Source organism: Biomphalaria glabrata, chromosome 9 (genome assembly GCF_947242115.1).
Source record: "Biomphalaria glabrata chromosome 9, xgBioGlab47.1, whole genome shotgun sequence".
NCBI classification, from domain to species: domain Eukaryota; kingdom Metazoa; phylum Mollusca; class Gastropoda; family Planorbidae; genus Biomphalaria; species Biomphalaria glabrata.
This window is the reverse complement of record NC_074719.1, coordinates 22,370,156-22,383,760: the sequence shown is the minus strand read 5'-3', so window position 1 is coordinate 22,383,760 and position 13,605 is coordinate 22,370,156. Positions and strand designations below refer to the sequence as shown.

General features: G+C 36.7%; 2 protein-coding genes across 28 annotated transcripts in view; one reads left to right on the top strand and one right to left on the bottom strand.

The window, feature by feature from the left end:
• Nucleotides 1-4,913, top strand: part of LOC106071147 (ras/Rap GTPase-activating protein SynGAP-like) — a 212,801-nt gene extending 207,888 nt beyond the window's left edge. For 26 of the 27 annotated variants that reach the window (XM_056041130.1, XM_056041131.1, XM_056041134.1 and 23 more), the window contains 2 exons: nucleotides 161-363; nucleotides 889-4,913. In XM_056041130.1, the coding sequence (XP_055897105.1) occupies nucleotides 161-363; nucleotides 889-1,162 (477 nt within the window). In that variant the 3' untranslated portion in view covers nucleotides 1,163-4,913. The remainder of the gene's footprint in view (nucleotides 1-160; nucleotides 364-888) is intronic. The other variant, XR_008779765.1, reaches the window with a different exon arrangement.
• A 900-nt stretch (nucleotides 4,914-5,813) lies between these two features.
• On the bottom strand, nucleotides 5,814-6,914 carry LOC106071146 (5-hydroxytryptamine receptor 1B-like). The gene has a single exon (XM_013231182.2). It carries the CDS (start codon nucleotides 6,912-6,914, stop codon nucleotides 5,814-5,816), a length of 1,101 nt encoding a protein of 366 aa, XP_013086636.2.
• Between the last annotated feature and the right edge of the window lie 6,691 nt (nucleotides 6,915-13,605).

Here is a 13,605-nt window from a genome sequence, read left to right as displayed (position 1 = left end):
TCTCAAATTAATAGGCTGCACCCTGCTATGTTAAAGTAGTCAAATTTCTGATCTTGTCTGATCAAAATGGGTCTACATATTTGTCCATTTATGTTCTTTTTGTTATGTAGTTGTAGTATTGTACAGTTTTAGTCAATTCCATTTTGATTTCATGGTACAGTATGAACAAGAGGTTCATGTTCTCCGCCAACAACTCCTGGAGGCTCAAGAAAGACTGCAACAAGCTGAGATGAGACTCCTGGAACATGAAGTAGAGACTCACAATCTGATGGGAGAATGGCAAAGTAGACTGGTGGAGTCAGAGGAGAAAATGAGGCGACAACAGGCAGAGAAAGATGAACAAATGAAAGCTATTATAGGCAGGTCAGAACAGCAAGACTTTGACTTAGATGGGATCAAAAGCCCCATTGAATAATTGGTTCATTTATTCTGAGAAATTGTTTGTATCAAATGATTATAACTGAGTCATTCTGTGTAGATTTCATTGAATATTCTATTTACCATTCTTTTCTTTTTTTTAATTACTATTGCTTTGCTGTGGTTTTAGAACAAATGAAAGACTTGTGCTCTAAGTTCTAAATATGTTGAGGGCACCACATGGCCTAAATTGTGCCGATGTGCCAAAATACAAAAAATACAATACATCTAGTGTTGGTGATTTTTTTTAAATCTGTCAACTTCAGATGGCTGCCTGGTCGTGTGGTATGTGCTCTGGACTATTGTCTTGATTGTCTGAGGTTTGAACCCTGTCTGTCGCCATCCTCCAATATCCTCTGGGTAGTTAGGGCTTAGATGTAATAATGTAATCTATGTCAAAACAATCCACATTTATGAGTTGAATGATAAAATGTTTTGATTAACTGACATGTTCTCTGACTTACATTTCAGACTTCAGGTGATTGAGGAAGAACTCAAGAAAGAACAAGCTGATATGGCCAGTGCAGTGGAGCACAAGCAACAAGTGATAGAGGTCCAGGAACACAGGATACGTAAACTGGATGAGGCCAACAGTAAACTTCTTCTGTCTCTTGCAGACCTCAAGGCCAGGGCGGCCAGAGCTGCAGCATTGGAAGAACGAGATGAGAATAGTAACTCCTCCCCTGCTACTTTGTGCAATGGAGATGTTCAGGAAATAGCAGGATTCAAAACTAGTTCTTGTTAAGTGTTTTCCTAAGGCTTGCATCAGCACTTGAGTTTGTCCAGGACCAGTTAATATCACTAGTTACATTTGACCAGACTGGGCTAGACTGCACACAACATTTCTATGTCAAAGACACATGCTTGACTTGAAGCAGCTGGATATATCAACTCAGTGATTGTCTCAAGTTTTATCATTTTTTCAATTGGATTATCTGGTGCATTGTTTATATTGACTACATAATGGGAGTTATTGTCAAAGAAAACTGCTACATTCTTGTATTATATATATATATATATTTATAAATAGATCTAAGTTAATGACTACTTAACATGCGGTTGGTCTTAAACAGTGTACAGTATTTATAGAACAGTGGGCTGACTTGAAGCTGTAGTGACACTGAAACAATGATGAATGTATATTTCTGTTAAAAAAACATTTTTTTGTTGGCCATGTTTCAAGTTGTTACATAGTCTTGTACTAACAATACAGGGAAAACAGGCTTGTTTTAGGGTGTGGAGCCTGTCTTGTTAGCATATCCTCCTGTAGCATTACTGTTAGTGTCACACAAATGAATGTTTCATTCAACAAGTGAAAATGTACTGCTAATTAACAATTGGCTTCGGTTCTAAATGTGTGTCAAATGTTATGAAACCAAACAAACGACCATCAGTTTCTGATGATAATGTTTTTAGAGATGATTTGTTTTGATGTTGTAATTGTGTGCTTTCAAATAGTTGATGTCTGATTCAGGGCCAGCCATAGCAGCGAATTGATGTCTGATTCAGGGCCAGCCATAGCAGCGGAGTTCTCCATGTTCTAGTATCAGCTTTTACTTACACTGAGAGAGACTCAAAAGTTATTTCAAAAACTGTGTCTAGTGTTTTATCCCCAGTCTCAAGGTTGTTTTTTTTCTTTAAATCCAACTCACACTGCGACTGAAGTGAAAGTTTCCCAGAGTCTTAGTTCAGGATTCTTAAAGACTGGAAGCTAACAAATAAAAAAACTCAAACTATTGAATTCTGTAAAGAAATGTCCTTAGTGCTCTTTTATTCCCTGATTCTAGTAATTCTGTTTCTCAAGATACATAGAACAAAATGTATTTGCTTTTATTGGTTTGATTTTTTAAATCAAACTTTCAGTTTGCCATTGAACTCAAAAATTGTTGGATCTGAAATTGAATTGCTTTAGATGTTGGAGAAATTCTTCCATTGAAGGGAAACAAATCTGTTGATCACTTCAGAAACTGTCCAATTCAAAGGTTTGTCCTCACTCTCTAAAGTTTTGTACTTAATGTTTTTGTACTGTCACTAATTCCACACAGAAAATATTCTGATCAGTTTACTCTGTATTTCTTTTCATTTCTGAAATCAGCCTTGACATTGCAACACAGTTGGGACTTTCATATCACAACATTGTCATGTAGAACATCAGGGAGGATGTAATGAGGGATGATGTGATGGTGTAATGTGTAATGATGTACTGTCTCATGTGCTACAGATCTGCCAGTGTTACATCCTTACCCTTCCCTTTTCATAACCCTTTTTCCTTTTTTTTTTTATGTTATGACACTTTGTCAAAAAATTCAATAAAGAGCATTGAAAAAAAAATTGTCTGTTGTGGTCTTCCTCTTTTACAGTGGTGCATCACACACATATAGTTTCATTCTTGTATAATCCTTAAACCTCTTGCAGTTAAAGGCTCATTTTTTCTTTCATTTTATCTATTTCATTTGCTGACTTCTTTTTATTGTATAGTAGCAAGCTGGGTTTCATAAGACTTGAACCTGTCTGGCAAATCTTATTTTGTTAACATGTCCACTCTCCTATCTCCTCAGTTGGGCAGACAACTGTTGAATTGTATTTAGATGTTTGTAAAAGGAAGGGTTTACTTCATGAATTGAACACAAAAATAAAGTTTCACAAAATGTTTGCAGACGCTGTGTAACATGTAGTCCAGTCAAACTTGTCTCATGTCATATTGACCTCACTGGCATTGAGTCTTGAACGGGTTGGATTTTTAATGGGCTTAAAATACAACATTTTAGATTGATTTATAAACAAATAATTAGTCAAAACTTTTTTAAGATTATCTGTAGACATGAAGTGAGCAGCTCTGTGGTTTGTTCATTTTTAACAATGAGCCTTTTAATGAGTTCTCTTAACAATAATACATGAACACACACACACACATTCTGTTGTGTCTATTGAATGAACCTGTCCCTAATACCATGTTTAGCCATGCTAAAAGATTTCCAAAAGTGGTGCCCGGTACTGATACTTAATTTGATGCTATTTCACTGTTAACTTGTGTCAAGGGGGTGTGTCTCTTTAGATAAGTATCACTGTTGGGACATTGGCTTTTTTCTACATAAAACCAAAACTTGTATATTGGTGTCCATGTTTCTATTCAACACAATAAAGGTGGACATGATGAGCCTCTTTCCCAATGAACATGTTTTGGTAAGTCCATAGACTTTTGAACATAATTTGTTAGCTTCACTCTTCTGATCTGTTCTGTGCCAGGCTCAGTGACACCACAATGTTGACTTCAATGTCTCCAGTCTTCTGAGATGAATGTTGATTTATTCATATATTTTGTGTAGACCTTCTCTGCTAGTGCATAATTTAGATATCAGTATTGTCCAACCAAGTTCTGGATGTCATGACATTTCTCTTCCATCCTGTACATTCATGTTTCTGCCAATGTAAGTTGTCACTGCTCTTTCAGTTCTTGTGTTCAGTTTGTGTCAGTCAGTGCTACATCCTTGATGTCACTGACATGTATGATAGATATTTGAACTGGGTATGAAGGTGTTGATTGATTGGAGAGTGATGGTATAGCTACCCAACTCTTGTAAGAAGGTGTTGATTGATTGGTGCTTATCAACTTTTTATGACAACTAAATTGTAATGGTCTTTAATCTGGCAGTTACCTCCCCTAGGCTGTTCAAGTTGACATTGGGAAGGCTCACTCCTGTAAGAGGTCATTCTCACTCCTGTAAGAGGTCACTCTCACTCCTGTAAGAGGTCATTCTCACTCCTGTAAGAGCTCATTCACACTCAAACTCTCTACCATGAATTATTGCTACCTGTTGTACACTTCAAAGCATAATACAAGACACTGTATACACTGACATTAGTGCCATACTATGGGAAAATGGCAAAATGTATTTTCTCCACCAGACGTTTCCTGGCAAGTATTTGATGTCTCACATAATTTGAAAACAAAAAAAAAATTCTAGCTACAAATAATGTTTTAAAAAAGTCTCATTATGTTTTTTTTTTGTATTATGATCAAATTTAAATGTACTGTTCTATAGATTTATTTTCATTTATGACATTTTCAAAATTGTAGAACTCATTTTTTGATGATAATAATAAAAAAAAAAACAGTTGCCTTAACTGTACATTTTTTTTTATTTTGAGTTTTATTTAGGTACTACAACATATCCCAACATTTTTCACTGTTTGGTAGTAGCTTCATATTGTGATATATGTACTTCCATAGTTTGTATCTTTTTGTGAGTAAACCAACTTTTAATTGAACAAAATAGTTGAGTGACTTCAAAGTGTGACACTGAGCAACTGTAGAACCAGAGGAGAGACTTGGCTGTGTTCATTTTTGCATTTTGTCTTGTCCTTAAGTTAATTTATTCTTGAATGTTTTGACCATGTCAAGAGACTATATACTAATGTCATGAGCGCTGTGTCTGTTTGAGTTCTATAAGATAGTGTGTTGGACTAAGACCAAATAAAATATATTCAACAGTGAAGCTCTGTCCTGTTTTACTCACTAGTGTGTTTTTTAAGGGAAGTCTCAGGGTTTTTTTTCTGTTCATTCTGAATCAAAATAGAACACTGACAGCAATATAACTTATTACATTGACAAGAGACTGCAATGCAACAGAGTGTATCATGTGAATGATACACTTGGAGATGATGTTAAAGTTACCTATAGGGTAGATGATCTAAAGGTCATCTGTTTTTGTGGCCTACGGCTAATGAGGGTGTCATGTGGCCAGCACAACGACCAACCGCCTTTACTTTTCCCCAACTAATGTCAGGTACCCATTAGAGCTGGGTGGACCTAGAGGTACTCAAAGATTCCGAAATTGAAAATCCCAGGATTTTAACCCAGAACCCCTGGTTCAGAAGCCAAGTGCTTTACCACTCAGCCACCGCACCTCCTTTAGGAAGTGATGTGGCTTAGTAAACATAATACAAGAGAATAATATTAATATTACACACACTCAGTATAAAGACTGACCTGTGTATACTCGGTATTTAAGGTCTTAGTTGTTTATTTGTACAAAAACTTCATCCTAAAGCCTACACTGTATATTGCTGAAGTGAAAAGTCTATTCTATAGTGGAAAGTGAACTACTTGGCTACTACTCCGGTTGCTTCTGGTATTAGTTCTGACTTAGATGAGTATTTTTTGTTGACAAGTTATGAAGTATAGGGCTAGCTACTACAGTTGGAAGATACATAGAGAATCGCGATACCTTCATAAAACCGATTCCATTCTTTGAATGTCGTCTGGTATGTGAAAATGTTCTGTCTCTCTGGTGACACTTTCTCTAAGATTGTAAGATTTGTTCCATCCACTTTTAAATCAGTTTCTTGCAAAGAATGAATCTCTTTATCTTTTTAAAAAACACAAAACATGAATCCTAATGGAAAAACAGCTTTCTTAAAGCTAATCTGACAAATGTCACACCATAACATAGAAGAGGGTTTAAGGTTGAGTTGATGTATGTTATCCAATTGACTATTATAAAAGACTGCATAGACATCGGATGTCCCTGTGTCACCGTGACCGCAGTGATGATAGATGGAAACCAGCAGACAGTGAAGGCGATTACGATCGATCCAATTGTTCGAATAGCTTTCAAGTTTCGTCTCCAGCGATGTGTTAAAGTTTTTCTGTCGTCTGTGGATTTACTTCCGGTGTTGGTATGTTTAGACAACTTGAAAAGAGCCACCGTCTCGCCTAAAGATAAAACTGTTTCCTGTACGATGCTGTCTCTACATGACGTGGGAGTGCGATTTTCTTTATCAGCACGTTGAATTTGTCCAGTTCTTTGTGACCATCTGTAAATGTCCACTAAAATGAAGAAATATAAAACATAAGTAAGAAGAATTGGAGTTACAATTACAAAGTAAACGAAATAGAAAATCACTTTGAAAGATTTCTGGTAAAACTGTTTAATGATTTCAAATACTGGTTCACATTCTGGCATCCCAAACTGTTGCCCCTGAAGAGAAAACATGATGGAGAGAAGCGTCACTGGCACTAACCAAGCTAGGGATACCATTATATAGCCAGCTTTCTCAGGCAACACCATGTACCTTGTTGGTTGACAGACGGCCAGGTACTTATCGAGAGCCATACCAAATATATGACTGGCTGACAAAGCACACAGAACGATACTGAAGCCTTCCCAGAGTTTCAGCAAGGTTGATCCGAGAATCCATTTTCCGTTCGTTATGACTAGAAGAACCCCAGGTGGAGCTTGAATAAGACTTATGAGTACATCTATGACAGCCATGGAAGTTATCATCGTACGTGTGATTTTGTTCTCATGAAAACAAGTCGCTCGATAAAGACAAAGGGCGATGATGAGTGCGATGTTGAACAGTAAAGTGAAGATAATGATGAGAAATCCGATGACTGCTAGGAATACGACCAGATTTAAGTCAGATGAAAACTTTTGGTATGAGTCGCCGTCAGTAGAGCATTCAGTTTCATTAGCAGGCACTGGATTGGTCATTTTAGTTGGATAAGGGTGTTAGGTCAGTTCTGAAAATTATCTAAGCTGAAGTAGATTCAAATAAAAATTGTAGAAATATTTTTTTTCATTCATTGAACGGAAATCTGTTGAAACGTCTTTCTTTGACGTTGATGACAAGCACACAATTTACAAATGTGAAATGTTTTAGGAGTGAAACTAGACATTCCTTCTGCCTCCCACTACAATAACCAACAGGTCCGCTATAGTAAAATACAAGTTTAAAATAAAAAGCTCACTGGTTTACATCCAGGACATAATGAATCTTTGTGTTTCTGTACAGTATCAATGTTATCCTTCAAGCTTTGTCGTATAATGTTAGAGCTACACTAATTGATTAGATTTTAAAATGTAACTTTGCTCATTACACTCTACCTCGACTGGCATGCTCCAGATCAATAGTGACCTGTTCGATTTACTTACTTTGAAATGTGACAGACCCAAATGAGTTGTTGTTTAGATAGTACGCCAAACTCACCACACAACTAATACAAATGAATGCCAGGTTACACTTCAGATAAACAGAATCAGCAAGTGAAGCAAATGGATCGAGTCAGGCCCGGAAGGTTTGAGTCTTGTCCCTATTCTGTATGGAGATTGAGGGTCAGTGTGATCACTCGGCAGGTGCGGGGGGTGCGGTCCGCACCGGGTGACACCCACCAAAAATTAAAGAAATTAAATCATTAAAACTAGAACCTTTCCCCATTAACTACAAGATCGTTTCAAGCGTTTTGTATTTTTATATAAGACTTTTCAGTGCGTATAAAACAAATGTACATTTCTTCCTTCTTCTGTCAGAACTGATACATTTCTCCCGACTGACGTACAATCGTACTATGGATACGTGAACAGACCAGGCCTGCTACAAGCCCTCTTGCTAAACACGAATAGGATGAAATGATGATCAAGCCCATTTAAAACGTGCATGTTCTACTGCAGTGTTTCTCAAACTGGAGGGGGGGGGTATGACAAATGTGGAGGGGGGGCGCCTTTTAAATTATTTTTCAAGCGTAAAGTTAAAAAATTATTATTTTTGTTGTAGTTATTAATCATCGTCTTAATATTAATTCAATTAAATGTCTTTCTTAGGCCAAAAATTCTCACAACAGTTGATTGTCGTTATTTTGACGACTTTTGTGTGACGAAAATAAATGCTCCGCAAAGTAATTTCTAATGTGCTCTATATGTAGTTTGAATATCTATCGTATAACAGTATTGACCAATGTTGACCAATGTTGACCAATGTTGACCAATGTTGACGCCTTCTTTATTAGACTTGGCTTAGTTTACGACTTTTTAAAAAACTTGAATGATTAGTGCTACCTACTTGCTATCTACTTGCTATCTACTTGCTATTAGGGGTGCACCGGATAGTACTTTTTGATATCCGGCCGGAGCCGGATATGACCGGATAGTAAATTTTGATATTCGGCCGGGGCCGGAGCCGGAGCCGGATACCTAAGTGTCTTGTTAATAGCTTGTGTTGCTGAACATTTTACGAAACTGTTAAATAACATACCTATATTGGTTGGTTTTATTTTTTTTCCTTTTATATACCTAATTGTTTTAAACTCTGTTACTGATTGATTTATTCAAACTTAACAGTATTTCTAAAAATCTGTATGTCATGAGTGTGTCTGTGTGTATGTACGATACCACCAACTGTAAAGGATGTGTAGGAAGGTCAATGTAAATAATGTTAGTATATATTTAACTAGTTACTAATGTAAATCTCATAAGTAAAGTGCAATCTGCCTTGTATAGTGGTTGGATGTATGTGTTCATGCATTTCAGAGCAACAACCTGGTCAGATATACCTAGAGAGCCTAGACATGTAGTCCTAGTGTAATGTGTATAGTTGTTTGTGTTAACCATCAAGCATTGTTTTTTCCTTGAGCATACGCACGCAATAGAATTGGGTGTCAGTCAAAAAAGATAACACATTGGCATGGTCAGTCAAGCATGTAGATAAATTATACCCGTCCACTAGTTAGAGGTCAAGGTTTTTTTTTTTGTTGTTTTTTTTACGCTCCAGCATATTGTTTCTTTGTTTGCTAGATCTAACTGCGGTACTATTATTCAATTTATTTTATGCGATTTTAAAATTTACTGTAAGGTTTTCCGTTATTTATTAAGTCAAAAGAATTAAACAATGAAATTAGCTTTCTTTCTAAAGGTTTTAATACAAGGCAAAAATACACACACACGCAAACATGCACATCTTTGTTTTATTTTAATGTGCAAAGAACGTATGTAAGAAACATTAAATGCAAAGAACGTATGTTAGAAACATCTTCCTTAATTATTACTTATTAATTATTTTATTCGTGGTTTCAGTAACTGTTACAAAAGGGATCGATAGTAATCATATGAATGTCAGGTGTGTAAAAGTCGTCCTCGCCTGATACACAGTAGCTAAGTACGCATCTTAAGTAAAAAATAATAATAATAACAAGGAGTTAATTGACTGTCACAAATTATTAAGAATATTGTTATCAAATCAAGACACTTAACTGCAGGAGTAATATTCAAGTTAACACGTTAGAAAAAATATTTAACGTTAATATTTATTGACAGTGTAATATCCTTTGTTAGCAAGTTGCGTTTTTTTCATTCTGGCTTAAAAATGGTCAATGTCTATCAATAAATTGGGTGTCAATGACCAAAGAAATAAAATAAAGAGTAGGGGGTGTTTAGCTCTCCATTGAAAGATAGCCCTTTTCGTGTCTTCTACAAAATAATTAGTTACTGGCTTACTGGGCTATATAATCTCGCGGTTTGTGTTCTGTGTAGCTAAATGTCACTCGTTTAGGTGCGTGTGATCTTTAGTCCAGCTTACTAATGGACCTCATTCACCAATCGTAAACAAACAACATTTAGTCACGTGATCTTATTGATTAAACAATGGAAAAAACTGTCACGTGACAACCATCATGAATTAAACATGAGATCGTAAATTATATAGAAGATATAGAGCGCCACGTGGCTAAATGTTGTTTGTTTACGATTGGTGAATGAGGTCCATTGAGATTTATGTTCAAGTAACGTAGCACACTTGAAAAGGTGTGGCCTCTAGACCAACCACGTGATTAAGATTTTTCTCCAAATAAGCAAACTCTTTGTCCGGATACCCGTGTAGATGTTTTGCTTGAAGTCCAGTCCACCCCCCACCCCCCCCCCACCCCAATTAAGATTAACTACTAAGTAAACAAACATAGTTCCCTCGTGTGACCTCTAGAGAGTGCTTACGTCCATCGTATCTGACTTGGGGTCACCTGTCAATCAATGAACTCAATGTTATGGACTAAACAAATAAAAGGGGAGGGAGTTCATCTGGAAATATACCTAGTTACCTTAGAGGTGTGGCTCTTGTAGTCCAGCCCCCTTAATAAAGATTAACTACTAAATAAACAAACTCAGTTCCCTCGAAAGGTGTGACCTCTAGAGAGTGTCAATACGCTGACATTAAACCTACGTCCATCGTATTTAACTTGTGGTCAACTGCCTATAAAAAAAAAACTCAATGTGATGGACTAAACAAATAAAAAGGGGTGGGAGTTGTTCATCTCTTCCTCTGGAGATATACTCGCACAGCTAGACAGACGTCTGGTCAGCATGACGTAGTCAAGGAATGTAGCATTTTAACATGTTAACTAACCTACTCAAAGGTCAAGACAAATTGAAAAAAGTGTCAGCCATTGCTGCTCTGTATGTAAAGCGCATTTATGATGTAAAGTTTCATTTCTATTTATATTAAGTTATTAACACGCCTTGTCTTTATAATAAACGATGTTTGGTGCATATTCATAATGGCTCTATTTTTAAGCACATTATTTTGTTTTAATATAAACATTAATACATTCTACAACAGACATTAATGGAACGAGGTCCACTTTATGCATATTAAATAGGTGTATTTTTTACTATCCGGTTTACTATCCGGTAGTGATATCCGACCGGAGCCGAATAGCACCGGATAGTAAAAAATGCCGGATATTCGACAGAAGCCGGAGCCGGAGGGACTATCCGGTGCACCCCTACTTGCTATCTACTTGCTACCTACTTGCTATCTACTTGCTATCTACTTGCTATCTACTTGCTATCTACTTGCTATCTACTTGTTATCTACTTGCTATCTACTTGCTACATACTTGCAAGAATACCTACTTGCTATCTACTTGCTATCTACTTGCTATCTACTTGCTATCTACTTGCTATCTACTTGCTACCTACTTGCAAGAATACCTACTTGCTATCTACTTGCTATCTACTTGCTAGAAAACACTTCAATATCGGAAAGTCCTTGAGTATTATATTTTAACCCTTTTTGACTCGGGCTCTGCATACTATGAGAAAAAAAAGCGCTGCAGACGCCAGAAAATAATTTATAAAGCCCAGAACGCAGAAAAACGCCTGGCGAAGTTTACGCGCTTCCCCTAGATCTTGTCGCTTAAAGGAGGGGGGGGGGGGAAGCCCATTCCTCTCTTCATGCTATTTCCAGCAAAAATTTTTTTTGAATCTACAAAACAATATTTACGAAACCAAAACTTAAACGGACTAGCTTTTAATAAACATTCACTTCGTACGTACATTTTGATTCTAAACATAATGTGAATATTTATAGAAAATACACATTTTGTCCTAATTATACACATCTCTCTTTAATTAATTTTTCTTTTTCGTTACATTTTTAAAAGCCTTCTTAAACCCACTGTGTGAGCCATCCAAGGTTCCCCTTTTGGTACCTAGCTTACTAAGGGGATGTGATAAAAACAAATTGTCTAGCAAAGAACCTAAGGTAAATGTTTGAGAAGCTCTGTTCATTGGCCTCGGATGTTTCTCACACTTCAGACTCAGCCCCTCTACCTCTTCTTATAATTTATTTTTTTACCTGCGATTTCTGTCTAGGAGAAATGAAGCCATCTAAAACCAAAGGAAATACATTTTTTAAGGTCAGAAACACTGAAAAAGCTTGACCAATAAATGACTAAGAGAGCGGCGAACATTTATTGCTCTCGAGTCTAAAATATTTTTAATGGTCGTAAAAGTTGGAATAAGGTTAGCAAGATGTTAAACAGTTTCCGTAATGTGTAAAAAACGTAACGTCTAAGAAAGAAAAACATGTTCAAAGATGTTAAGTATGTTCCTTAATTAACAAACTGACATTTTAATTTATGTAGCCTAGTAACCATGGATACAATGTCATAACCAATCACATTTAAAAAAGAATAGAGACTGATTTTACGTTTTCGTAACAATGCTGGGAAATGTTTGAAGACTGTTGTTGGGAGTTGGGTTTATACCCTGAGCTTGCCCCACCGGGTGACACCGACCCTAGTGACGCCACTGCTGAGGGTCCTCAGTTTACAAGTAAGGTTTATAGAGAAATGAGAACTAAACCAGTGGGCTCGAACATGGAGTCTTCACAAGTGAGTATGAGAAGCAGAAGTATTGAATTCCTGCAGAAGAACAGTGAAGTGAACGTAGAGCCACGAGAAATACAATGCGATGGGTAGAGAGTCCAATGTGAGTCCACAAAGCTCCTCGCATCGCTTTCACAATGTAATTCCACCAGTGAGAGCTAGGCTACCAGTCAGGGGCGGACTAGCAACCGGCCCACAAATGGCATATCATATATTTTCGGTGTGTGGGGGGGGATTTTTACCCCACTCCGCAATTTATTTATATATATATATGTTAGTGTGTGTGTGTATGTAATTAATCTTCATTACATTCTGATCTTTCATTCTTTCAAACACTTTTTCTGCCCTAGAATACTCTCTTCCTATAATTAGTGGAAAGACAGTACACGCCGCCAAAGGGCAGCTAAGGAGTCCGGGGGAGCACTGTGAGCTTCCACAGTGGTTCGCCCCGAACCAAGCATTATTTCAGTTATTTTAAGTTTTAAAAATGCATATTCTGAGGTATCTACAGCGCAATTAGCCTGCTACTCTTCCGCTAAAAAAAATTAAAAAACCAAATCTGCTATTCAATGGAGTCCAGCGACAGGTAGAAAATGCTAAAATGCTTTAGTTTTTGTATAGGAGGGGGGAGGGAAACCACAAAAACCCCTTTTGGCTACGCTCATGAAATTTTGGAAACTGTAGTTTTCTTACGTGTGCTGCACTGGGGCAGTAAGTAAAGTTTCCCTTTCAGACAATGAGGTCTGAGGCAAGTGATGGTTTGAAGACCCTCCCCTCCAGGCTAAGCCCATGTGTTATATTATAGGCGTAAGCCTAATTCTCTACAAAATATATAAAGTTTGATAACGCATCGTAAACTGGATGCATGCATTCGTAGGATTACATAATGTATTCTATTGTGACAAACAGACACAAACACTCTTTTGTTCCCCTGGCAATCAAATCATTAAATAAGAACAATCTGGTATAAACTTTGTCACATGTAAATTATGAGTGAGTCTGGTGTGAATGTACACTTTGGTTTCTTATAGTTTAATGTTTTTTGTTTTGTGTAATTCACAAATTGTAAGACAAATTTCCATACGGACAATAAAGATTATTATTATGTATGTAGTCTGAAAGCTATAAACAAAACAATAGCAGCCTAATGAGTTTGAAGCCTTTTGGTATTACTTATAGATTACAGACATTTCTTCAAAAAATAAGATTGTTACGTCTTACGCATTTCATGTATTAATCTAGTCATGCAT